The following is a 27,822-nucleotide window of genomic DNA, read 5'->3' as shown; positions in this document are numbered from 1 at the left end:
GTGTGGCCTTATGACACACTTCCGGTGATGTCAGGGGGTGTGGCATATGCTAATGAGTTATGCTAATGAGTTCCCCAAGCTCTTTTTCTATGAAATGGCCCCTGCAAAGAGTGATTAACACTTGGAATTCACTGCCACAGGAAGTGGTGGCGGCTACAAGCATGGACGGCTTCAAAAGGGAATTAGCTAAGCATATGGAGCAGAGGTCCATCAGTGGCTATTAGCCGCAAGGTATAGATAGGGGCTCTGGGGCAAGTGATGCTCTGTCTTCTTGGTGCTTGGGGGGGGTCAACAGTGGGAGGACTTCTAATGTCCTGGCCCCACTGATGGACCTCCTGATGGCACTGGTATTTCTGGCCACTGTGTGATACAAAGTGTTGGACTGGATGGGCCTTTGGCCTGATCCAACATGGGCTTCTCTTGTGTTCTTAAGGTCAGCATTGTGTCCACTGACTGGCAGCGGCTCTTCAGGCTCTTAGACAGAGGTCTTTTCACATCACCTGCTACCTGACCTTCTTAACACTGGAGACGCCAGGAGCAGAGCTTGGCCATGTGCAGACTGCAGCCCTACAGGGGCATCATACAGAGAAGTACACCTGTCTGAGCCCATGGCTAGCCCGATCCCATCAGATCTCAGAAGCTAAGCAGGGTTGGCCCTGGTTAGTACTTGGGAGGGAGACCACCAAAGCACACTAGGGTCGTGATGCGGGAGACTTCTGAATATCTCTTGCCTTGAAACCCCCATGGGGTTGCCATAAATCAGCCGTGGATTGATGGCAAAAAAGGTATTTAGGATTGCACTGTTAGTTCATCAGAGGGGGAAGCTTCCCGGGGCGTGGTTTCTCTTGCACTGCGGTAATTTCATGATAAAGAATAAAGCACACCTGGGGGGGAAATTCCACTGGATTTTCAAACCTAGGAACCTTCTCAAGGTCTGACTCATAACTGCTTTATTCATATGCGTATCTGCAGCAACCACCTTGGCCCTGCCTTGGAAAGGGAAATATGGGATGAGTTGGCTGGCGATTGCAGAAGACTGCTTGGGGCAGCAGGTGGCCTATGTGTGTGCAACTGAACACATGTAGGCACCTCTCTGCATAATCAGGAACCCAGAAACTGTGATCAGGGACCCAAGTGAACGTGCATTGCACCTTTACAGACCTCCCAGAGAATGAAGAAGAGTTTGGTTTTTATACTCCACTTTTCTCTACCCTAAAGAGTCTCAAAGTGGCTTACAATCGCCTTCCGTTCCCCTCCCCACAACAGACACCCTGTGAGGCAGGTGGGGCTGAGAGAGTTCTGAGAGAACCGTGACTGGCCCAAGGTCACCCAGCAGGCTTTATGTGAAGGAGTGGGGAATCAAACCCGGCTCTCCAGATTAGAGTCCACCACTCTTAACCACTACACCACACTGGCTGGCTGTGTGAATGCAGCTACATCAAAGGTGTAGTTTGCCATCAGGATATCCCCCCATAGGCTTCGGTCTCCAAAAATAGGCAGTATGAGAAGGGCTCTTGTTTTCTATTGTATGCAAATCAGAGGTCAGAGAGGCCTGGTCCATAATACAAATACCAAAAAAGTGTTAACACATGGAAACAAAATAAACCATTTACAAAAGAATGAGACATAATCTGAGGGTTTTTTTAAAAAATTAACAAATGCTTTTCTAGCTCTTTTCTGTGCAGATGCATTTATTAAGATGAGCTGACATGCAAATTAAAAAAAGTAACAAGCATCTAAACCTGAGGCCTCCTTTGAGTCCCTGGCAAAATAATCCCCCTGGGTGCAAACTATAGTCTGGCTTGCCCTGCAAACCATAGCTTGACTGTGGCTTGTGGTACACGTACAAACCATAGTTTTCAGGTTTGGGTGGCTAGCGGCGAAAGGAGAAGTAACTAAGACAGCAGTCCTAAGGGCACTTCCCTGGAAATGAACCCCACTGAATAACATGGGACTTACTTCTGGGTATACCTGCTGAGGCTCGCGCCCTAACTTGCTTGCCCTGTGGAAGGGCAGGTGGGAAAGGGCTCCTTCATGGAACATCCACATCGCACCAAACCAATGTTTGCCACTACATCTAGACCAAGATTCCCCTGGGTGAGCAAAGGACGACGGAGAGATTGATCAGTAGTCTTTTTGGAGAATGCACACATATTTTTATTCACTGTCTCTGTGCAACTCCTCATTTCATAATCCTCTTAGCATGTCCCCTTAATTTAAATAAGCATGTCAATAAACCTTTGGATATTGCAGCTGAAACCAACAATGTGACTAGCGGTGTGAATCCTGACTCACCCAGGTGCTTGCAAAGATCAGGGCCAAGCCCTCTGGAATGGAGTGATGATCAATGTTACGATGGTGAGGAAGCCAGCTACTCTCCAGCACGTGCTTTGCTCAATGGAAATGTGTCAATACAGTTATCATCCGATGTAGAAATAGCCAGTGCTCAATGAGTCTTACATAAAGAGGTTCTCTTGCAAGCTCAGGTACTTTTCCATCATGAGAACAATAAATATTTCCATTTCTGTTCTACTCTGCCTGTGTCCGAAATAGTAAGGAGACATTACTACATAGAGTAGTGCAGGGAGGTGATCTGGATAGGAAAAAAACTTAGCTTTAGGCCTGTATGGATCTCAGAATTAGCGTTTGCTGGGAATTTGCGAAATGGAAATTTCCATTCACTGGAAATGTGCTCATGTGCCCATTTTAGCAACAGATGGGGATGAGTGGGTGGGAAGGCCATCAGGGAGAGGCAGTGAAGCATAATGGTTGGGGGGGGAGATAGAGGTTCAGTGCTCTGCTCAGCGGGGTGATCTCTGCACTCTGATCTGGTTGATCTGGTCACTCTTGCATCACAGAGTTACCAGGCCAGTAAAATTTATTTACATATTTATACACGGCTTTTCTTTGTAGGGGGACCCAGCACAGTTTACAGCATTGTTCTCCCTTTCTCCATCACATCCTCACAACAACACCCCTGTGAAGTAGGTCAGACTGAGAAAGAGTGACTGGCCCAAGGTCACCCAGCGAGCTTCCAGGGCAGAGTGGGCATTTGAAGCCAATTGTCCCAGGTCTCAGACTGGCACCCTAACCTCCAAAACACACTGGCTCTTTAATGGCGGAGGAGAGAGACTTCTTGGAGAAAGGATAGGATTAAATAAAAAAATTTTAAGTACCCGTTAGGTACACTTTTATTATATTTCATATTATACACAACAAACATACAACATATCACAAACAACCACTTACAAACATAAAACATACAATGAGATCAGTATACTTTCTTATAACTCTATTACCATATTAAAAAGTTTCTTTAGGTTTAAGTTTCTGTGTACTCTTATCAATAAATTAAACTGTATATAAACCAAGAGAACAAAGTTTATTCCAGCGGCACCTTTAAGACCAACACATTTTTATTCAAGGTATACACTTTCATGTGCAGCAGACACACTTCTTCAGATATGTAACAGATATGTAATTTTGCTACTTCAGACCAACACAGCTACCCACCTGAATGTATATAAACCAAATATAAGTAATCCCTTTTATGAGTGTTTGATATGCATAGACAGTGGGGTGGTCCTAATTATCAGTCCCCTAATTATTGAGGATAAATGTCCTCGTTCTTCTTCCGTGTATTAACGATGCAGAGGCTTTCTTTGGAGGTAAAACAGAGGCAGTTTGGACTGCAGCAGCCGGCCATTGCTTGCTTGCTTGCTTGCTTGCATGGGGGGGAGCAGAAATTCTATGACCTTGTCCAGTTCAACCCGCACTACCTCCACCAAGCCTGGGACGCGTATGCAGAGTCAGAGACTTTGTCTGCATCCTCTGCCAGGCAGAAGTGATGCCATGCCATTTAAGGGAGTGGCACAAAGAGCTGAAACCAAAGCCATGTTCGTCTATTGTAACAAAACGGAACAGATATCCAGGAGAACACCTTAAAGCCTAACAGTGTTTATTTTAGACTGAACTTCATGAGTCAGAGCTCATGTTCCTCAGATACTATGGAAAGAAACAGCATCATCTGCCTCATTTTAAGAAAGTTGTAGAAGGGGAAGGGGAAAGGGGGAGGAGTTGAGCAAAGAGAGGCCTGGCTATCAAAAATCAGGTGTGATTCCCTAGCTGTACATGACTGACGATGAGAGAGGTCATTGGTTCTAGCCGGTCTTGCTATCCACCATCCTCCCCTCAGCCATCCTTTCTCCTTTGCAGAATGCAGACTGAAGGCCAGTTCACATGTACAAAGACTTCATAGCTATCTTGAGTAGGGTTGCCAGCTCTGATTGAAAGGAACATGGGCCAATGACCTCCCTGGCTGGGCCCACCTGGGCCCTGCCCTCCCTGGAGGTTTTAAGAGGCTGTTCTGACAGCCTGTGCGGGCCCCAGGAAGCCCCAGGCCCTTCTTGCCTCCTGGTCGAGCCTGTTCCTGAGCACAGGATGCTGCCCGAGGCCCACCTCCTTCCTGACTAGGCACGTGATGGGCTTTGAGGTGGCTGCTGGTCCATTCTCGGGTGCCTCGCCCTTGATCCTTTCTCCATAGACCCTGGCTGGGCTGCCTGACTCAGTGGCTCCTGGGTGAGGCTGCCCCCCTCCTGAGTCCCCTCTGAAGAAGGTGAGTGTGGGCGTGGAGCTGCTGCCCCCAGACAGGTATGGAGAAAGGGCTTCCAAGTCCTGCATGCTGTTTTCTCAGCCTGAAATGGCCTCAAGGGGCACTATTTGGCCCATTTGGGAAACCCTGAGATATATGTGGGTTTCCCCAGTGGGCTAAATAGCACACCCCGGGGCCATTTCAGGTTTGGCCCAGGGCAGGCAGTAAGGCTGAGGCCCCTTTTCCATGCATGCAGAATCCTGATCCAAATCAGGCACTACATATATGGGAATTCAGGAGAATCCACGTCGCTCGTTTTACTGTTATGTGGGGCTGGGGGTCCCAGACCCAGCCTCTATACTCTTTAATGTATGGATTTGTGTAAATGCTGATGGAAAAGCTAAGCCCTACAGTTGATTCGGAATGATCTGATTGAAATTAAAAGATATGTTACCTTTCCCAATTCCTTCCCTTGCCCATGACCAATGCTCAGCTCATCAAAGCCTCCCTACTCCTTCAGTCTCTCACCTCTGTGTCATAATTAGTGTAATGTGTGACTTATCCAGATACAGCCATGGCTACCGGATGATGAGATGCCACACAACTCCCCTGGGCCCAGGGCCACCTCTGCAGAACGAATGCAACTTGCCTGGGCCTAGCAGTGGACATCACATAATTCAGCTGAGCTACCACACAACTTTTGCAACTGGGCCTGACTTTTCCGTGGGAGAGGCTGCCAAGGAGATGGAGGGAAGGAAATCTGAGACCTCCTGTGGTGTCGTGGTTAGAGCTTCAAATAGGATTGCCAGGTCCATTGGACCAGCCAGAGAGGGATGGGGGTGAACTGACTGGGAGCAGGGCAGAAAGAAGCTGGAAATAAACACGATGTGCCTGCGTCACCCAGAAGTGACATCGGGACGTCGGGGTGATGCTCTGGTTTCTGGGCAAAACCTCTATGATAGAATTAGCTTCTACCATAGAGTTTTGCCCAAAGACCAGTGTGTCACCCCCCCATCACTGATGTGCCTACATCACTTCCAGGTGACGTAGCCACATCACATCGATTTCTGGCTTCTTGCCTGCGTCACCCAGAAGTGACATCGGGACGTCGGGGTGATGCTCTGGTTTCTGGGCAAAACCTCTATGATAGAATTAGCTTCTACCATAGAGTTTTGCCCAAAGACCAGAGTGTCACCCCCCATCACTGATGTGCCTACATCACTTCCAGGTGACGTAGCCACATCACATCGATTTCTGGCTTCTTGACTGTTTGGAGGGTAATGGGGAGGTGAAGAGGAGCACCTGAAACCGGGGGACCCCCACCCCACTGGGGGGGTCTAGCATCCCTAGTGTCAAACTAGGATCTGGGAAAACCAGGTTCGAATCCCCATTCTGCCATAGAAGTGTGCTGAGTGGCCTTGGGCCAGGCACACCCTCTCAGCCTCATCTACCCTGCAGGGCTGCTGCTGTGATGATAAAATAGAGGAGAATGATGTAAGCTACTTTGGGTTCCATTGGGGAGAAAGGTGGGGTAAATGATGGAGTAAATAAATGATAAATAAAGGTGAAGAGTGGAGGGGATAAATGAAAGGATAAATTAAAGGCTGGCTGGTAAGTGGGAAAGCAAGAAGGAAGCAGGGAAAGGAGTGAGGATAGGGAAGCTGAGGAAGAAGTAATAGTGTGGAGAAGGGGATAAAGAGGGAAGGAAATGGAGGGCCCCTGCAAGTCCCTGAGGGTTTCCTGCTTGTACTGCTATATTATTTTAGTTGTAAGCTGCCTCAATCAGAATTCTGAAGAAACAGCACAGAAATAATCTAAGTAAATAGATAAATGTCTCCCAGAACTTCACGTTCTGACAAGATCAGGCTAGCCTGGGACACGCAGGTCAGGGCTTCAGCTGAAGTACGCAGACTAAAAGGCCCAAAGTAAGTCACAGAGTGAGGGCATTGAGTGCGGTGACACTATTTACCCTCTTCCACATACACGCACACCCCATATGAACCAACATGGGGGGAAACGTACCTCTTAGGGAGGTACAAGCTTTTCCATCAGAAAAATGCGATGACAAGGGCTCCTTGGGAACACAGAGCAACAGGTCATAAAGTTCAGTGTTGACTCCGCCACCCTTAGGAAGCAGGATATCGCCAGAAAAGGGGAAGAACATCAGCTTGGATGCCCCCTTAATGGGTAAGTCACAGAGGGCTCACTCACTTGCCAACCCAGTTCAGAAAGTAGGAAAATTCCTGCGGCTTTCAAATACAGAGCACCCCCCCCCCAAAAAAAAACCCCTGCTGCTAAGCGCTTTTTTATCTTGATATGAAGCACAGCAAGTTTCCTTGTGAAATGAGTTGTGTCTTCCTTGTGGAAACCATACTCTCCAAATCACAAATCTCCTTAACAAATTATCTTTGAGGACTTCTTGCACGACTGCTTTATCATGCAAAAGTAAGCCATTCTGTTGTCCAATCTAGTTATACAATCAAGGCGTGATTCAAAGGCTGAAGCAAGATAAAGCCAGAAGTGAAAGTAAGCCACCAACAAGCCATTAAAGGGGAGCAGCAAGAAAAGTGGCCAAAGGGGTGACTCCCCTATTCTACTTCATGCGTTTAAAGGAAGAAGTGCCCTGCCTGGATAAGATGGGTAGCCACTAATCTCAGGAGGGCTCATGTGGCATAATGCCACAGAGTCCAACTTCCAAAGCGGCCATTTTCTCCATGTGTGGACTGATCTTTGTCGCCTGAAGATCAGTTGTAATAGCGGGAGATCTCCAGCCACCAGAGTGTCAAAGCATAACAAGGTCAAATCAACAAGGTCAAATCATAACAAGGACACTTGATGGTTGGAACATATGGAGGCCACCTACTGAATGAATGAATGAGACTGTATCAGCAGTTTGTAAGGGACACTAAAAGAATGTTGAATTTTGGGTACATAGAAACTGAGATATTAATTGCATTACGTAAATTTAATGGTTTATATAATTTGTCATTTTTGTCATTTTTCACGGTGTGTAGATTTTGTCTAACAACCTGTCCCGTGATCTCTCTACTTTTGTAACCCTCTGGAGGATGGCAACCAGTGTTCCCTCTAAGCTGAGTTAGTGTGAGCCAGCTCACAGTTTTTAAGCCTCCGGCTCACACATTTTTGTATTAGCTCAGGAAGGATGGCTCCAGAGCAAACTAATTGATGCAGGAGCCAAATGGCTCACTCACAACTTTAATGCCAGTCGCTCAAAAAGTAGAATTTTTGCTGACAGGGCTCCATAGCTTAGAGGGAACATTGATGGCAACCCTAATCAACCAAAGTGATCCAAGTTGTTCCAGTCATGAGGGAAACAAGCAGGGATGATGGGTGGGATTTATAAAGCCACTGCTGCGGCTGGCCTGGCCTTGCTTCCCCGTCGCACATGGCTTGAGTTGTGCTTGAGGCAGAAGGGGAAGGAAGTGGGGCCCAGTCAGCAGCAGCAAAAGCTTTGTCAGTTCTGCCCGCCGTCCCCACTCATGTTCCTCATGATCACAGTGACCTGAATGACTGCTGGTGAGATTGAAAGGGAGTTTCTGATATCTCTCGAAGTCGTTCCAGTCATGCAGGAAACAATAAATATAAATAACAGGCCTGCTTCTTATTTCCTGTGTTATAAGAGAAAAACCATCATTTGGCAGCCAGCCAAAAGGGGGAGAAATCCTGTCATACCAATGGAAAACTAGCCAATTGGCAAATTTATCTAGGGTTGCCGATCCCCAGTTGGGGGCAGGGGACCCCCTGGTTTTGCAAGCTACTGCCCTCTGCCAGCCAGCTGGCCAGTGGGAGGAAATCCCCCCCCAGGCAACGTGCCTATGTCATCTGGAAGTGATATGGGCACGTGGGGACCGACACTCTGGTTTGAGGCTGATTTTACCATAGAGTTTTGCCCAAAAACCAGAGCGTCGCCCCCAACAGCACCAACATACCTACGTCACTTTTGGGTGACATCGCGCAACATCACTTCTGGTAATGTAGGCACATCGTGTGACAATGCTTCCAGCTCCTAGAGCGTCCCCATCCCCCTGCCAGCATTTCTGACAGCCCTGGAAACCTTAAATTTATTGCAAGGATCATTTCACACACAAATATGTACCTCAGACACTTTCACTCAGGCTGAGGTTTCCTACAGGGCCTAATAGCAGATCTTGGAGATTTCTGTCAAGGAAGCACTGTAGCAGGTTCAGCCACTCCAACCCCTGCACTTTGGCCCTGATCCAAGTGACCCCGCACACACACCCACACACAAAATTGCTTTTTCTGAAAACTGAAGACCTTTGGAGATCTACTCACAAATATTCAGTGTTTCACCCAGTATTGTCCTCCTAAGCCACAGGACGCTTAAGCTCCTGTCTTCTGCAGCATGAAAAGGCAAGAGAGATCTGCCCCTTATTATGCTCTTCAGCTGTTTATTCCCAATGAGTAAATCAAGATACAGGGACTCAGGCACTAGGAGGGAGAGGGGTTAAGACACCTTTTGCCTGTCTCCAGGCCAGTTTGTCTGTGGGGAAAGCCAGGTTGGCCCTTTCTCCCTTGCCTCACTTGAAAAAATGGCTCCTCTTAAAAATTGGCCCTGGGCTAGCTCAATCTTGTGAAATCTCTGAAGCTGATTTTGTAGATACTTCCTTCACTTTACAACAAAGTGCTATGAAGCGAACTTGCAAAAAAACTGCATTCCACTCTTCTTGCTGGAGTTTGGCCCCATTCCTACTTCCCAAACAGACGCATAATCTGGATGACCCTTGTGATTTTAAACTACCAAGAGTTTTTTCCAGGACTGGCATAAGCCCTGAGTGATCCATGAATGAACTCTCAAAGGATGGAGGTGCTGAAAACACTTCCTTTGCAAGTCCTCCCTTCAGCAGTCAGGAGACCATAGACAAATTCGATTGGGAAACTGTACGAAACGTCAAATTCAAGCTTTTATGATATACCTGAATAAGATATATCCTTTACTTCGCCAGCATACACCCTTTTGCTGTCACAAAGCCCGTTTTTCTTTAGACCACCAGTTTGTTTGTTTGTTTGTTTTAGGTCGTTTAAACATCAGATTACCTTTATTATGTCACCATAGTCTACGTAAGTTTATACTTTAAAACAAATTTGTTATTGAGAAAATTTCACCTTTAATGTGACTTGATGTGATTTTATATGTTGTTTCAAAAATGTTGCTTCACAGTTTAACTGGTTATACTTATGTATTATGTATTTCAAATTGTTGATAAAAATAAAATTTTTCAAAAATAAATAAAAAAGAAGCAAAGCAGTCAGGAGACAGTTACCAAAGGCATCCATAAAGCATACTAAACTAAGCTCCTCCATCTATATGTTTGGCAATTTAGCTCTGGTGACATCAGACATTTTCCCTTTACTACTGCCCCCTCTTTTCCAAGGGAAGACTGTATGGGTTAGAGTTGAAGAACCAGAAGGACTGAAGCAGATCACTGAGGATGGTGATATCATAGCAAGCCCCTTGCTTTTTCCAGTGTAGATGTGTCTAGCATTGGCCCATTGACTTATTTAAAAATTTACTTATCTTTGGAATTGTTATCTTTATCATTACCAATTTCTCCACCACTAGAATCTCCACCACTAGAAAAATTCCAGGAACCCGTGTGATCACATCCGTGAGGCTCTAGGGATCTGTAAGGTCTTGGAAGATAGTGGTGAGGTGCTTATTACATCACATTCTGTAACCTGAAGAAGACTTCATGAATCATGTGATCTAGGACATGTGAAACCCGATGAAGGGGCAAACGGGGCCCACTTGCAGCTGTTTCTGCTTGCAAAAATGACATGGAAGGGGATCCTGAAGCGCCTACTTGCCCACAGCATTGCTTGGAGCCATCTTGAAAGGCAGAGTGCTTTGTTAATGCGAGTCCCCCTATGCATGTGTAGTTGTGTCAAGACAACTTATGTCAATTGTAATGCATAGATAAAGTCTAGACCTCTGGCCGGTTACTAATTTGTGAATTTTTCATTTTTAATAGGGTATGAGAGTAAAACAAAACAATAGGACAACCACAGTTACACCCTCATTTGCAAAATGGTTCTATGCTGCTTCCTTTCAGTTGGGTCAGGCAAGCAGAAAGAACTTCTGGATATCTTCATGCATTCCCTATGAAAAGCCATAAGGGAAAAAAAAGTACCTGTCACCATTAACAAGACATTCTCTTTAGTCCTGGAGCTGGACTCAGCAAACGAGCTAAAGAAGATCCTGGAAACTTTCATCCTGGTTTATCATTTGACGACATCCACATGATCTGATGGCTTTCATGTGCAAATGAACCATCCCAGGTCAAAGACCACAAACAGAATTTTGGCCTTGCCTCAAACATGATGCCCTTCCTTGAATGCAGTTCACACATTCAGCAATGAGTCACTGAAAGTTAAGACATCAGTGATGTAATCCTAAAGAGAGTCACACTTGGTGCAGTGGTTAAAGTGTCGGTCTAGGATCTGGGAGACCCAGGTCCAAATTCTCATTCTTCCATGAAGTTTTCTGGGTGACTTCGAACCAGTCATACTTTCCCAACCTAACTTACACTACAAGGTTGTTTTGAGGGTAAAATTGGAGGAGGGGGAGGCTGCTTCCCTGAGCTCCTTGAAGGAAGGGCAGGATTTTAAAAAAGTAAGTAAATCAATAAATTCTAGAAAGGCTTAGAAAGGTAAATCCCTCAGGATGGCACCGCAAGCAATACACATGCATGTGGAACCCAGCCTGTAAATCATCAGTTACCAAGATCAGGTCATTATTTTCTGAAACCTTTAAAATGTTACTTGGCTGGCTATCACATCAGGGTTATCTGCTTCCAAGCAGATCTCCATTATCTACTTCAGGGACCTCTGTCTGAGGATGTTCTGAATGATGTGGATCTCCATCTACGCTTCTGTTCATTCTGTGCTGCATCAGGACATGCGGTGAGGTCAGATAAGAGTCCCACACCTAGTATTCTGGCACACACTTGCCTTATCACCAACAGCTCGTCAAATATGTGCAGTTCTTTTCTGCCCACAGATGTTAATTTGGGCAGGTACCATTCGTGTAGTGCTGCAAAAGAATCTCCCGTTTCATCAGAGAAAATGTGTATTATTCGTTAATCACCCACACACTGCACTGGATTTGCATTTAAGAAGTAACTGAAGCAAACAGAGTGTGTGTGTGGGGCGGGTGGGAAACCAAAGTCTTCAGTAACAAACCACAGCAAGAAAGAAGAAAAAATGCAAATCTTCGAGAACTTCTTCCTTGAGCCAAATTTGGATGGGCCACAGCTTTCCAGAAGCTGAGCACGTGCTCAGTTTCTTACACTGCCAATTTCATCCTCTAGCACCTCCAGAGAATCTCACATAGCACGGCTGGGAAAGACCTTGAAGAGCCAGTGCCCGTCACGAGACAGAGAGTGCCGGACGGACGAGACAGACAAATTGCCTGACTCAGCACAAAGTGGCTTCGTTTGACCAGTCGATTCTGTCCCAGAGGATCAAAGCTGTTCCTGTTGCTGCTGGAATGAACAGTGGGTTGAATCCAGTGCAAAGATTAGGACTCTTCCCTGCTTCCACTGCAGCAACCATGTCCAGCCCTGGGAAAGTTTCTCGGAGTTGGGCCCCCCCCATTAGCAGTAATAGCTGCCTGGGATGATGGGGAAAGGGAGAAACCACGCCTTCCTTCCCTCGTCTGTGAGTGCAAGGGAACGGTTTTGCCACCCTCACTCTCCTCACTGCAGTCCACCAACCCACATGGCTATTAATCCACACGAGTCCTGTGATCTTGGGAATAAACTTCCCAGGGCTGCACATGGCTGCGGGGAGGAGGGAAAAGTGGGAAACATCTGCAACCATCAGTGTCTTCTGCTGATGCATCATTGGATCTAATTCAATAGATCATCCTTGATCTGATGCACTATGTGTTGCCCACCGGGGAGCAGAAGGATTCTCCTTCCTTACAACAAGCACGTCATCATTTTTATTCTACACGAGACGGGACTTACCAAAAGAGAAGATGTTCAGAAGGATGATCTTGAGCCAGGGGGCTAATAACTTTTCCTTGGGGGCTGAATTTTGCTTTAAACTCTCATGCTAAACTGATTTGAAGCTGAGAAGATACTTTGCCCTAAAGCTTTTTTGTCCTCTTTAGCATCCTGAATAGCCCAGACTAATAAGAGCTGGTCAGAGCTCCGAAACTAAGCAGGGTTGATCATGGTTAGTACTTGGATGAAAGACCAGTAAGGAAGACCTGGGTTGCTATGCAGCCAACCGGCCATGGCAAACCACCTCCCATCATCTCTTGCCTTGAAAACCCCACAAGGGGGTTGCCTGAATCAGTTATAACTTGATGGCACCTTGGATAGTTTTGACTTGTCTGCAGCTACTGTTTTGCCATGGGCACCTCTGATAGGATACAGGATACACAAGATTTTCCTGTCCCTTCTCTTCTTGCAGTGCAATGCAATCTGGATGCTCTGGACAAACTATTAGAGGACCTTGCTTTTAGACCACATTGCAGTGGCCTTACTCCATACCCATGATTCTGTGCCTGTTTTGCCATGGGCACCTCTGATAGGATATAGGATACACAAGATTTTCCTGTCCCTTCTCTTCTTGCAGTGCTCTGGATGCTCTGGACAAACTATTAGAGGACCTTGCTTTTAGACCACATTGCAGTGGCCTTACTCCATACCCATGATTCTGTGCCTGGAATAGTGAAGGAAAATTGATTGCATGACTGTCGATCAAGCCTCACTTGAACATCTTGAACTGATGTTCCCTATCCAAGCATAAAATATATGTGCATTTTGCATGAGTTGGGTACACTTGCATAGAATCAGACATATGTCTTTTTCAGAAGCAGTGGCTGTTGAAAAGATCGGGCCTGAGAATTAACATTTCAGAGGACTGCGCCTCAAAAAAAGAAAGAAAAAATCACTTCCTCAACAAGGTGGCCCAGTGAGGACACTGGAGGTAGCTGATAAGCAACAGAATTCTCTGCAGAGTCTTATATATAGTTGTATAAGGTAAAAATACCTGTAAGGATTACCCTTCCAAGCATTTTTAAGTGGATAAGAGTAATTCATAATGAAAAGGGAGATGGGAAAAACCTACAAAGTAGTTCTGTTTCATCTCCCCCCCCCCCGGACTACAATCCCATCCACCCCTATTTGGGAATGACCAGCTGAAATCAATATGAGGCCAATTAGGGCCCAAAGTATGATTGGCAGATAGATTATCCAACAGTCATATATGTATCTGGTCAGTGCTTAGGTAAGAGAGCTCTTAAGAACTTTATGTACACCACCCCATGTATGCCACTGATCTATGCTGTAAACTACCACAAAATATCAGGCATTGGTGGACCATTGGCCAATTTCTTGTAAATTACTGAATGCTTCGTTGTTTGTAGAATGCTTGGAAAGCATTTCATTATGGAAGATATAAAAGTAACAATATGTCAGTAATGCAACTGTTTGATTGTACACAGAGAGAGAAAAATAACTAACTATACAGGAAGCACAGATTTATTCTTTCAAATAGTTAAACCAGTGCTATTTGCAAACAGGGAAGATATTAAATACAAATATCGTGTATACAAATGTTCTTACTTTACACTTTAAAATAGGGATGTTGTTTTATGAAGAGTTCTATTTACAACATACATAGTATGCCACCTTAAAAAGAAAAGGCTTAAAGAGACATTAATCCTTAGTATTGAAACGTTTTATAAAAGTTTTATATATTCATCCCATGGGATGTACAACAGTATGTTCTTGAAACAATTTTACTGCCATCCAAAACATCATGTTTTAAATGTATACAACATCTTTAAGAGAAAAGGAAGTTTGTTTCCATAGGAACATAAAATAATCTATCATTCATGACATTCTAATACATGTTTATCTTAAACCTGTGGTCCCACAGTTATAAGCTTAAGCCACCATCAGAATTGGCATAAATTCCCCAACATTGCACAATATTCTAATACAAACATTAGGCTCATACTGACAGAGTTACTTTTTTGTGATCTTTAAACCACTTGCGCTTATTTTATGCTCTTGTACAGCTCCCATTCATTTTGGTGAGGCCTGTATAAGCAAACTTTCTGGAAAATTGCATCCAAGGCGGGCCAGCCCAGTCAAAATACATGTATGCCAATTAAAGTGGTAGCAGCCTAAAGTGTACAAGCTTTAAGCATAATACCTCTAGTTACAATGAACTTTTTGTGCTTGTTTCCCATCCTATGAATCTGCTGTAAAATCAGCGGACTCACCCAGTCAGTGAAGGAAACTTAATGAGGCACACAGGCTCCATAGGATTTCCTAGTCCAGCGATACCGAACATGGTGCCTGATCATTTGTTTCCTGGGGCCTACTTGTTCCTTCCCAAACCAAAGAGCCAATACTGGCTTTTCTCCACATCACTGGAGCATGAGGTAACTCAGAAGATACCATCAGGCTTCACCTTAGGAGTACCCAGTCAGAAACAGCTATCCTTATTTAGGACAACGCTTGTCTTGAAAACTCCCAACCAGTTGTTATTGCCCCTCATGAAATCCATTTTGTGGTGGCACCCAATACCTTTCCCCCAAAATTCCAAAGTGCACACCGGCTCAGCAAGATTAGGGACTCCTGTCCTAGCCTATATACTAAGGTTCTCAAATACACTGTCGTAACTACTGTCCTCAACTCAAGAAAAAAAAATCTTGAGTATTCCTACATGGGCTAATAATTGATTATTATTTTGTCCCGGTGATCTACTCAAGCTGCTAGGGTGTGTTTTCTCACTCAGCCCAAAAGCTGGAAGATCAAAGTATAAGCACCAACATAACTTGAGAAGAGCACTGAGGAGCCCAAGGGAGGGGACATAAAGGTTCTCAAAAAAGACAGGGAGTTGCCTTCCTTGGTATCCAAATCAATCAGCAAAACAAGTGGGTGGTTGGGTGGAGAAGAACACAGATGCTCAGGTGATGCTGTTTTGTGGGTCACTGAGCTGCTTCTGGGCCCAAGTGAGACACATCCAAAAACTGGCAAGTCAAGATGGAATACGGATGAGTCTATACCCCCAACAACTAACAATGCTCCGGGCCTTCTTGGGGAAACTCATTCAGTGCTATAACTCAAGAGCTTGCAACATAGAGGAATCACAGCCAGGGTATCCCCATGATCTCTGTTTCATCAAAAGCCACATAGCGACCAGAAGCAGATGGTGTTTAGAAACAGCCCCATGAGCCAATCCCAGAGACACTTCATTAATTATTACTGGCATTCAGTATGGCCTAAAGCAACATCCACGGGGAGGAGAGGACAAGCTTAGCTTAGTTAGGCTATTCTGACCCCCATTCAAGTCTTTTACTTTTTTTAGAAAAAGTGCATGCATGTATTTTTATACTTTCACATACTGATCATTACTCCCATGATATGTCCATGCCAAGTCTCTAAAGAGCAATATTTTACTCTAAATAACAACCTTCGAGGGGTGGTTGCATCTTCTTGTAACTGTATCTTCATTTAGTTTTATAAAATCCTTCAAATGATAAAAAAATAACCACTTTCTTCTTCTTCTGTCTACAGGAGGAATTCAGTTCAGGGTAAGAGATCCCTAGATCTATTCATAATCTATGGTCGTTGATCCCTGGACAATGTTGAAGTAGCCAGCTAGTGCCCCAAAGTCTATGTACAGTGATCGTTGTCTCTTCAGCAGTTCCGATTCCTCAGAAATCCCAAGGGATGAAGAATCTGATAAAAAAGATTTAGAAAGAGAACATCATCATTATACGTTTCCAAGTAAGTGGTCTTGAATTAATTTCTTTTCAAGAAAAATAATACATCAGATTTTCAAAATAGAAGGATGAATGGCAATACTTGGCTACAGATCTCTGTTTCTCAATTCTGGCATCCATAAAAATGACAGTGAGAAAATGGGATGCTTCGTTTTTGTAAACCAATGATGCCCTGTGATTTAAGCAGGTGACTCCAAAGTATTGAGATAGTGCAGTTCTGGTGTATTTTACTATCCATATGTGTACCTGTGTCTTGGTGTGATTTTGGCCTCTGGTCCTGTAGGACCTGGCCGTGGCACCACATAGAAGATTCAGGCAACAAGGCAGGGGTCACTACACCATAGCTACAGGTTGGCTATCTAAGCCCTGAGACAGAACAAAAAGTTGAGCGTTGGTGGACTACTGGCTAACTTCTGTTGAACCACATGCTGCTTCCTAGTTTCCGGAATTCATGGAAAGAAGAGCAGGTTAAGCAGACCTTGGTCTGATCCACCAAGATACTAACAAAGCAGGAGAGAGAACGCAAGTTCTCTTACCAGTTAAGGCACAAGGGTTGTATCCAACCATCTTTTCCATCGGTGGGCAGAAAAGGAAAAGGGCTGGGGAGTCCCCCTTTGACAGCCAGAAAAAATAATCTATCCTGGGGTTCATGGACAAAAGCCATATGTGATGGGGACTGTAAAAAGATGAGGAGTGAGAGTGAACAAAAAAGTGGGCTGGATCCAACCTCTAATTTGTGTTTGGAGGTCCAGAGAGTTCACTCTTGTGTTTAAATTTAAAGCTTTTCAGTGGACCACAAGGATCCGGAGGGACAAGACAGGAGAGGGATGACGCCAACTGCCACCTGACTGTAGACTTCATGTGTTCAGACAGAATTCTTACGGGAAAAACATCCTCATATCCCTTTCCTTCCCCAGGCTCCGTACTGACATTCATAAGACCATGTGGTACCACAAAAGCGGTCTATGCAGATCTCTGACAAACGGAGGGAAAAAATTCCATGCTAGGTGGACAAACAAGCAGAGAGGCCCCCTAACAAAAGATAACTTTGGGATGGGTCTCAGAGAGAGGAAGGAAAAAGTGCTCCCCCCCCCCATGGCATTCCACTGATAATGCAGCTTTTGGTTTAATTCGGCTTTGAATTGCTGCTGTTTCCCCCCCTCAGAGTGTTAACAAAACAACCCAACACTCCAAATACTGGAGACAATTATTTCACAACTCTGGAAAGTCCATGAAACTTTTTGTTCGGTTTGGTTTTGTTGAGAACTTCCTGGAGGATGACTGAATGTTTGCTATTTAATAGGTTCTAAAGGAATGACAGAACTTAGGCTAAAGCGGCGAACACTGTTCTTACATGCACAGGGTTGCCAACCTCCAGGCAGGGCCTGGTGATCTCCTGCTATTACAATCAGTCTCCAGATGACAAAGGTCAGTTCTCCTGGAGAAAATGGCTGCTTTTGGAGGGCAGATTCTATGGCACTGTATCCCGCTGAGGTCCCTCCCCTTTCCAAACCCCACTCTTCCGGGGCTCCACCACCAAAATCTCCAGGTATTTCCCCACCCAGAGCTGGCAACATGACATGAGGAGGAATGAGGTGGCAGAATGGACCATACCACTTCAGACTGCAGGGGGATGATCACACTTTGAAATGCTCCCATCTGTTAAAAATGCCCTGCATGCAGAAAGCAACAAAACAGAATGGGTTGAACTTTCCCCCTTGCTATGCTAATTTTCTACATGCTTTAAGTTTTTTTCCCCTTGAAGTAATGCTAAAATGTACTACGTCTACTCTCCCCAGGTCTTTGCCACCCTATTCTCCTGCATGAATGACCTAGGCCTTTACCCCCGCTGAGCAGCTGATGGGATTTCTGCCACGTATTTGAAAGTGATCTTTCTTTGACCTCATCTTGTCAAGACTCTGAGGCACAGATTTCAAAGGAGGCCCTTAAGCCCTGAAGCTTCAGCCTTGTTGCAAACAGAGGCTTATATAATAAGGAGACACAGGTAGGAGGACAGGGTTGGTTTTTTACCAGCAATGTTCTCTGGCAATTCCAGCTCCTTCCTGGTCAGCAGTCTTTTCCTTTCAAACAAGGCCGAGTCCAGACTCTGGCACCGTGGCTGCTCCTCCCTTGGCGGGTGCAAAGCCTCGTGCTTCAGAAGCTCCGTAGCAGAAGGCCTCTGGTTTGGGTTCCTTTCCAGAGCGGCCTCCAGAAACCTTCTTAGGCCAACACTGCAGCCTTCTGCGATGTCCTCCAGCGGTGGTGCTTGCTTATGTATCTAATCAAAACATAAGAGCAGTTTTAACAGGCTGATATGACAGAGTAGGGAAGAGAAAGCAGAGTTTTGAGAGGGTATTTTCTATTATACAGCTACCGCCCTAGGAATTTCCTCACCCTGGTGACTCATGGTTTGGCCATTCGCCACTCTGCTGCTGTGACGGCAGAACTGGAAGCTCAGCTAGTTTCGCACTTTAATGACAAACTGAAAACCTGCACTAAGTTCATGCAAAGGTCTGCAATCCAAACTCAAGGCGAATGTGTGGTGTTAAGTAGCAGCCAGAAGAGTGTGACCCACTTTAGAAGCCAAGGAGTTCCATTTGTCATGACAGAACAGTAGACTTCATACAATTTGGGCAAATATTTGTGAGCCCTGGCCACGTGCTGGAGCCTCCACGAGCACACATCGCCAGTGTGCTCCAGTCAAATGCTTTGCGTATTAGGTATGCTACACAGACAAACCTGTTAGGGCACAAGACAAAACAAAAAAACTGCACATGACCTATTTCTTGTCCCAGAGAAAACCTGAATATTGAAACTGTATTCGTGTACATCTCTTGAAAAGGCCAAAATTGGCACTTCTTGAGATGGCTTAAGACATTTTTGCTCATTACACTAGAGTTTGTTTTTCACACTCTGAACTTTGCAACTTGTGGTTTTCCCCTCTTGCCTCTTCCCGCTCTTGTCAGAGACAAACAAATCTGTTCATTTCGTCATATTATTCATATTTCCACAATCCTGTGGGAAGTTTACCAAGTTTAATCAACAGGAATGCAAAAAAGGTCTTGGATGGAATGTCAGCGGGTTCCTCTGCAGACCCGCACACGCAAAGCTGAGTTCACAGGAAGAGGGCCACACTGTGCATGGCCCGTAGACAGGAACTCTGTCTGACTGCTCCTTCAATTTAAAAAAATCTCTTCACACACAGAACTGGATGTCAGGGAGAACAGCTAGCCTAAAATGGGTCTCCCCACTGCCTCGACATCAGCTTCTACATGTGTCACCATGTTCAGTCCTGCCTACAATCTGAAGTGGTACAGCCCACATGCAGGTTTGCCAGTTCTGGGAGAGCTCGTGTGATGAAGACCACAGATCTCTGTCTGTAAAAAGGTAAATTGGATGTGCAGCTAAGATTGCAGGGAGCCCAGTTTGTATTACTGAAATCACCTAAGGTTGTTGGATTAAACCCCCATTCTCTCCTTCAGGTTGAACACATGACATTTGCCTTTTACATGTTGATTGACCTTTACTGCATCTGTTTTGTCCCTAAGTATCATCCCTTCGATGCAGTCTTTGAGAAGTCAGAAAACACCCAACAACCTTTCCTCTCTGGTTGCTGTAGCCCAGTTAAGGATGGAGTGGATACGGCTTGCTTTGGTTGCTTTTTGATTCTTCGCGTCGCCGTCATCAGCATCACTTTTGGTCTGCCTTGTCTTGTGTTGCTGTCATTGATGATTCCTTTGTTTCTTTTAAGCCATGCATGTCCCACTTGTGCAAAAATAAGTAATGCTGGAAAATGTGCTAATTGGAACGGGGAAGTTTGGTTGCAAAAATCGAAACAAAGCCGCATGTAAATAAGAACTCACTGGTTCATTTCTTACAAGGGGGAACCAAAATTAAAATGGGGATATTTGAACAAACCATCAAGGCTGCAAAACTCGATCTTACTGCTAGACCCAGTCTGCCGTTTTGCTCCTAAAGCAGTCAATTATTGTCAGACACAAGTGATATCAGAGGAGAGAATTGCATGTTTACTTGTAATTTAAGACCCTTCTTACCCTCACCCTCCTTCCAAAAAGAAACCCAAGGCGGCTTACAAAACTAAAAACCATTCCAATAAATAAAGGTTAGATGCTCAGTTGACCATCCTTAGTTGATGCTTACTATATAAAGGTAGGACGGGTACGCAGCACGAGGATATCGATTCACCCACGGCGGGCTGCCAGTCTGCATGTGAATAATGGTTGCTCCCAGGCTGTAGATGTCAGCTTTGGTCGTGTGGCCCCGGCAGAGAATCACTTCTGGGCTCATGTAAATCTGCAAAGGGAGTTCAGAGGGAAATCAGCTTCTGTTCAGGGCTTGAACATAAGAAGGGCTTGCTGGGTTAGGTCAGTGGTCCATCCAGTCCAGCATCGTCCTGTTTCACACAGTGACCAACCAGTTGTCCTGGAGGGCACACAGGGCAGAGAGGCTGAGGCTCCAGGATGGACTCCATGAATATGTCTAACCCCCTTCTAAAGCTTTCTACGCTGGTGGCTATCACTGCCTTCCCCGGGAGTGAATTCCACAGTTTAGTTACTTGTTGAATCAAGAAGTATTTCCTTTTGTCTGTTCTGAACCTACTTCCTAACAACTTCACTGGGTGCCCCTGAGTTCTAGTATTTTGGGAGAGGGCCAGAATGCTCCCACTATCCCCCTTGTCCATCCCGTGCCTAAATGTATAAACTCTTATCATTTCTCCTCACAGTTGTCTTCTTTCTGGACTGAAAAGCCCCAGACTCTCTAGACTTTCCTCTTAAGGCAGGTGCTCCAACTCTGCCCTTCTTTCATCCTGCCAACTCTGCAGCAAAAGCTAGCTGCAGCTGTGGGGGGCGCGCACTACTGGGTCTCACAAAGAAGAACGAAAGAGACCAATGGGAGGATGCAAAACTACAGTGGGCAAGCACAACACCGTCTCCCACAGAAAGCCAGTTCTGGCGGAGCGATGTGCTAGGAGCCGTGGGCTTCAAACCAGGTTTCACAGTTCAGTTCAAAGAGTGTGTGATCTGCCGTAAAGTCTACCTGTTCAACCTCTATTAAAATGAATGTGAGCGCATATTACAACTTGCTAGTGGATTATGCCCCAAAGTCAGCTCCTTCCCATTCATCTTTAATTACAAGCAACACAAGAGAAAACCAGCAGGGCTTCCTTCTCAGGGCTGGATCATTACCTCTGTTCCTCGGAGGTCTTTAGGATAGTAAATGTCTTCTGTCATTTGAACGCTGAGACCGAAATCCACCAGAACTGCTTTGGTTGACATGAAAACAATGTTGCTTGCTAGAAACAAAGAGATAAAGGAGGATTTAGGCTCTAGAAGAAACATTTCAAGACGCTCTGTAACCAGAGAGAACATCCCACTTGGTCAGAGAAGGCAAGAAACACAGACAGTTTTCATTCTAAATACATAAAATAAAATAAAATCACAAAGCCAAGAAAAACAATGCCAAGCTAAGGGGATCTGTAATGCTATTGTTGAACCTCATGAGATACTTTTTTCAAAAAGCTTCAGCTACTCCTTCCAGTAACAGCTATGAGCTGGAGACAGACCAATTACAATATTTTAGATTAAATTTGGGTAAAATACTGTATATTTATTCTTCCAACCCCATGTCTCTACTTAAGAAGTTTTGGATCAGTTCTGATGGGATAATATTATCCTGACTGACTTCAGCTTCAAAAATGGAACTTTCCCCATCTCTAAAGCCCTTCATGCCTATTAAATCTCAAATCTCGCTTCAGCTCTGAACTATCTAGATGGCCTTGAGCATACTACAAGGTGGGTGGCTGACGACCACCACAGTCCTCCAGACAACAGAATTAAAAGAGTATTCCTTTGTTAAGGATAGCACTGCAGAACTGCTAATGTTTCTCTCCTGCGCACCTTAATGACTTAACCTAAACATCAAGTGAAAGCAAATAACATGATTTAAACAGCTCCACAGGCCCCCAGGGTGACTTGGTTCCCCTGGACTTCTGTCCCTCTAGTCCCCTCCTCTCATGGCCTTCCTGGTTGTCTCAGTCCCTGATCTGTAATGTGGGAACAATAAAATTTGCCTTCCTTATAAGGTTGCACTAAGCGTTACTTAGGTAATGTATGCAAAGCACTTCGAACACCCTGAAATGTTAAGACATGCCTTAATAAACTGTACCCCCTAATAAGATGATACTTTACATCTAAGCTAGCTAATATTTATTTCCTGGTAAGCATCAGCAGTGGTTGATATTGTGCCCAGAAACCTTGCCAGGGGAAACTCCACCAAAGTCAAAATCAGAACCCTGTATGTAAGCTTCCTAAGACTAGAACCCTTCCTGAGACTAGAATCCTGATGGGTTTCAGATGCTCCTCGGGAAAGTACTTTATTTATAAGACTTTAGCAGCAATCCCAGCCACATTCACTTGACAGTAAGACCCATTTAACATAGTAGGACTTACTTCAGAGTATACATGCACTATTTAAAAATGCATATAGCCCCTAAACCACCAATATCCTAGTTAAACAAGTGGTTATTTTTATATCAAGCCGGGAAGACTATTGTTCCCAAAGCAGATGACCTTGTGGATAGCACTGGGTAAAGAGCAGAGACGGCACCATTCGCGAGCAATCAGCTTTGCCAGATCAAGACCAAAGATTCATGCGATTCTCAAAGAGACACACCTTTCCTAATTAGACCCGTTTGCAAATCCCAGCCTCAAACTACAGAGGTGGAAAGCATCCTATGCCCAGAGAGGACTTTTTGCATCCTTGCCTTTGGAGGAATGTGCCAACTACAAGCAGAGCCCCTTTGCTGAACCACCTTTCTGTCTTAACTGTGTGCAATCGTATGAGTAATGATGCCAAAAACTGTGTGCAATCATTACACAATGGAAATGTTTATTTTTCAGAGGAAGGGCTGTGCTTCCAGCCCTCCATTTTTTGCTGCCAGAAACTGCTTGGAAAGTGATAATGCAGCAGAATGGTCTTCCAACACTAGCTGGTTTACAGAGAATCCCTGGCATCATACCGGACATTCTCTAAGGCACACGCACAGCTTGTGCAGAGCAAAAGGGACATTTAAACACCCCAAACACTCGCATTTTGCAAGCAACCATCAGTAATGGACTGAAGTGGCTTCATACCAACTCTGACGGATGGTCCATCTAGCTCAGGACCGTCTGGTCTGACCTGCAGTGGCTCTCTGGGGTTCCATTCAAAGAAACGTCTTTCTCAAGCCCTGCTGCCTGCAGTTGCCAGGGACTGAACCCAAGACGTCAGTATGCAAACCACGTGCTCTGTCACTGACCCAGAGTGCTCACCCCAAAATAGTATATGGCTGGTCCATATAGCTTCAGGCATCAATTCCATATTCAGTACTGCTGAGGACTACACTGTTATTCCACTATAATGGATTATATTGTGAAGGCATCCCAGATGGTAAGGTTGACTGCCACAGGAGGTGGCGGCGGCTACAAGCATGGACGGCTTCAAAAGGGAATTAGATAAGCATATGGAGCAGAGGTCCATCAGTGGCTATTAGCCACAAGGTATAGATAGGGACTCTGGGGCAAGTGATGCTCTGTCATCTTGGTGCTTGGGGGGGTCAACAGTGGGATGGCCTGGCCCCACTGGTGGACCTCCTGATGGCACTGGTATTTCTGGCCACTGTGTGATACAGAGTGTTGGACTGGATGGGCCTTTGGCCTGATCCAACATTGGCATCTCTTATGTTCTTATGTTGACAACCTTGAGGTGGTCACTAGAGATCTCCTGGGATTACAACCAGTGTTCCCTCTAAGCTGAGTTAGTGTGAGCTAGCTCACAGTTCTTTAGCCTCCAGCTCGCACATTTTTGTCTCCGCTCAGGAAGGAGGGCTCCAGAGCAAACTGATTTATGCAGTATCCAAATGCCTCGCTCACAACTTTAATGCCAGCGGCTCACAAAGTGGAATTTTTCCTCACAAGACTCCACAGCTTAGAGGGAGCATTGATTACAACTGATCTCCAGGCATCAGAGATCAGTTCCCCTGGAGAAAATGGCTGCTTTGGAAAGTGGGCTCTGCGGCGTTGTACCCCATTGAAGTCCACCCCCTCCCCCACCACTGCCCTCCTCAGGCTCCGCCCCCCAAATCTCCAGGAATTTCCCAGTCTGGAGCTGGCAACCCTATCAGATGGTTTCCCAGATGGAGATGTAAAGACAATCTTCAAAATGAAGTTTTCAACATTATGTTGTTCTAATGAGGTATACGAAGAAAGAGTTATTTACAAATGAACATAAAGCCTACGTTTTATGTCTTGATGTATAACTCCCTTTGAGTGAAGAAACTCAAGCCCCTTGAGGATGTGCTTTGTCACCCAAATGATCTCAAACTCTCTCATCGGTCCACAGCTTTCCACCTTCTCCAGGACAGAGCCGTCTTCTCCTGCCTCCATGAAAAGGTGGATCGTCTCATCCCACAAGATGGCTCCATAAAGCTCTGCAATGTTCTCGTGGCGGAAGCAGGCCTGGATCTCAACATCTGATGGCTTAAACTGTTCCACTGGTACCTAGGATGTCAAAACATAGGTAGGCTAAGTAAAGCAGCCTGATTTCTTTTGTTGATAAACTGTCTCTCCTGCTTTAGTAGTACTGTGTTAAGGGGAGCATACGTGAATAGTCTTTAAAAGAATGGTTAAAATTTAAAATAAAACTTTGAAGCAAATATTGACAAAGTAGACTTGGTCAGGTAGCTCTCCACCAAAGACGTCACAGGAGCTAGCCAAGAGGTACTTGCAAACTGCACACCATGTGACTATAAACATGGCAACTAAGGGAAAAACTGCCATTTCCCCAGTGGCAAGAAGGGGTGTTAGAATAATGTAAACATGTAATTTCTGACACAGAAGCCCCGTTTGGAGTAATGTTGCTTGGATCCCCCACAGCAAATGAATATTGAGAGGAATCTGAGCCGTTTCTGTTCTCTGACTCACAAACCAGGAGGGCCTTCATAACTAGCCCGTAGCCTAGAGGAAGGGCAGGGTGTGTGCACAGCCCGGGATGCACGGAGCACTCCAACCTGCTCTTAATTAGATACCAAACACTTGCTCCCTAATCATAATACTTAACAGCTCATAGAAAATTAGTTGTTCTTGTACCTGCACGTGTAATGCACTGTGACTGACTGTCCCCTTTGAAGTTACTGTGTGAAGGAGCCTTTTTGTTTTGCCTTCAAAAAACTACCCAAAACATTGGGAACTGAAATTCTGGGGGGTGATGTTGGGACTGGCCTTTATGTAGCCAAGCTCTGGCCTGGACCGTTTCCAATTTCTGTCTTACAGAAAGGACGGTGGAGATCCTGAGCCATTCTTGGGAGTCTTCCGTGTCATTTCCTGGCTGGACAAACAGCTCCTGGGCAGCGGAGGCCCATAAAATTTCTAAAGCCAGCCAAACCAGATCAACAGTGCCATCCCAAGAAGAGTCACACCCTTCTTAGTCTATTGAAGTTAATGCCAGTGTGGGGAGGGAAGATGTGCTTGGAGATACCACGGCTACAACCCTCCACCTCAGGGTCAGTTGTCAAAACAGAGCTGGCTATTCACACAAGCACAGGAAACTACAGGAGCAGAGGATTCTCTCTCTGGAGGCTGTGCCGTCCTGCCTGCAGCCACACCAGCACTGCATGGTAGCCTTGGCAGTCGTTGGCCCCACCGTACGAGCAGAAGCCCACCTCCAACGCGCAATGTGAGGCTATCACGGCACAGGACAACAGCCAGACCCGGAACTCCCTGGCTGCATACAAACTGGATTAGAGCACACCCTGGAGTGTCCAAAAGAGTTTTCTTGTGTATACCTGAGAGCTGGGGAGGGAGGGGGGGGAGTCCCACAGGTAACCCTTTTCTGATTACCAATGAGCGAGTCAAGGAAACGCTGGAGGGAAAATAAAAATCCATCTGGGAGCTTTCTACTGGTAAAGCACAAAAATATTACATAGCTTATTGTGAAGTGATACGTTCTCCAGATACAGGGTTAAACGTTCTGGGAAACACCCGTAAGCTTAAACGTACAGGCTTTCTAAGCCCAAGACTCAAACCCTACATTTCTCCCCCATGCATTAGTCAATGAGTCACCGACTCATTTAAGGAGTTCTCTCTATTTGTGGGGTGCCATTATGCACTCAACGAGCGCCCTGCAGAATCCCACCCAAACGAGGCTTCCCGCTCCTTTTTACAGGGGAGGGCTCGCAGGTACATCTCACATACAGTCTCCATTTGAACGGCACATAAAATCATCCTTACAGAAATTTAACTGGTTTGTTGTGACTGTCAGGATAGCAAGCACTGGCTTATGCTCAGCCAGCAAATCAGAATCAGAAGCCATGGCTTGAAGTGCATTTACAGACTATGGTTTCTGTCATTGATAGTCTGGAGTGATGACTGAACGGATAAGCCAAAATTACAGGCAGTGAAGGGCCGCCTACCCCATAGACATGAAAATGTTAAGCTTTACAAAAACGAAAGCAAACCAGCAGGATCAAACTGTGGTTTGCCTACAGATGTGGACTATGCTTCGTGCAAACCATGGTTTGCTAAAACATCTTTATTTAAGTGAAGTAGCTTCTTGTGTACAGGACAGACAAGGATAGCAATGTGTGCATCAGAACCATAACTTACATCATACTATTTGATAACATCCTCGCTACACTAAGTTAACTGCTGCAGTCAGTTCTATCTTCTTACGTACATGTGAGTGCTGAACTTCTGCCTGAACCTTTTGCTAGGGTGAAACGTGTTTGTTTTGTAACATTTAGATGGCATAAGAGTGGCACAAATGGTTAACTCTCTCTTGATACATCCCATCGTTTGCTAGGGTGAAACGTGTTTGTTTTGTAGCATAAGAGTGGCCCAAATGGTTAAATCTCTCTTGATACAGCTCATCAAGCAACAAACCACCAAAGGTTCACAAGGCTCTGATGGGTGAGCAAGGATGCTCTGTTCTCTTTGATCCTGGCTGCACTCCTCACTGTGCCTGTTCAGCTTTTCCCAAAAGAGAACGGGGCAGACCCTGCTCAGGTGGTGCTCCAAGCCCAGACCTAACCCCCCACCCTCCCCACGTGCACGCCAGAGTGCTTCCATTTAGATTCCCTCCCCCCTGTGATGGAAGAAAAGAGCAACAGAAGTACCATCTCAAAACATTACGATTAAATGAGATCATCCAACAATCCCGGCAGAGTACAGTGGAGATTAGGAAAGACCACTCTTAGTAGCATACCAGTTTGCAAGCCATTCGCTTTTTGGTTTCTGCATCTTGGGCCAAGTACACTTTCCCAAAAGCCCCTCGTGGAATGAAGTCGGAACCAATATTTCGATAGGTTAGCTTCCATGGACACAGGAGCACGTCTGAGTCAATTTGGTAGCGCCCGTTTTTAGGACTGATCTATAAAATAATTTTT

General features: G+C 45.3%; 1 protein-coding gene across 1 annotated transcript; it reads right to left on the bottom strand.

Moving 5' to 3' along the window:
- Nucleotides 1-14,523: 14,523 nt before the first annotated feature.
- MAP3K8 (mitogen-activated protein kinase kinase kinase 8) lies at nucleotides 14,524-27,803 on the bottom strand (the record flags this gene model as incomplete). The annotated part of the gene is made up of 6 exons (XM_015408277.1): nucleotides 14,524-16,338; nucleotides 18,414-18,660; nucleotides 20,544-20,696; nucleotides 21,590-21,696; nucleotides 24,679-24,940; nucleotides 27,642-27,803. Coding segments are annotated over 6 exons (1,062 nt in total), but the record flags the coding sequence as incomplete, so codon positions are not given.
- Between the last annotated feature and the right edge of the window lie 19 nt (nucleotides 27,804-27,822).

This window comes from Gekko japonicus, unplaced genomic scaffold, assembly GCF_001447785.1.
Source record: "Gekko japonicus isolate JY-2015 unplaced genomic scaffold, Gekko_japonicus_V1.1 scaffold5539, whole genome shotgun sequence".
Lineage (NCBI taxonomy): Eukaryota > Metazoa > Chordata > Lepidosauria > Squamata > Gekkonidae > Gekko > Gekko japonicus.
This window is presented reverse-complemented; position numbering and strand designations above follow the sequence as displayed.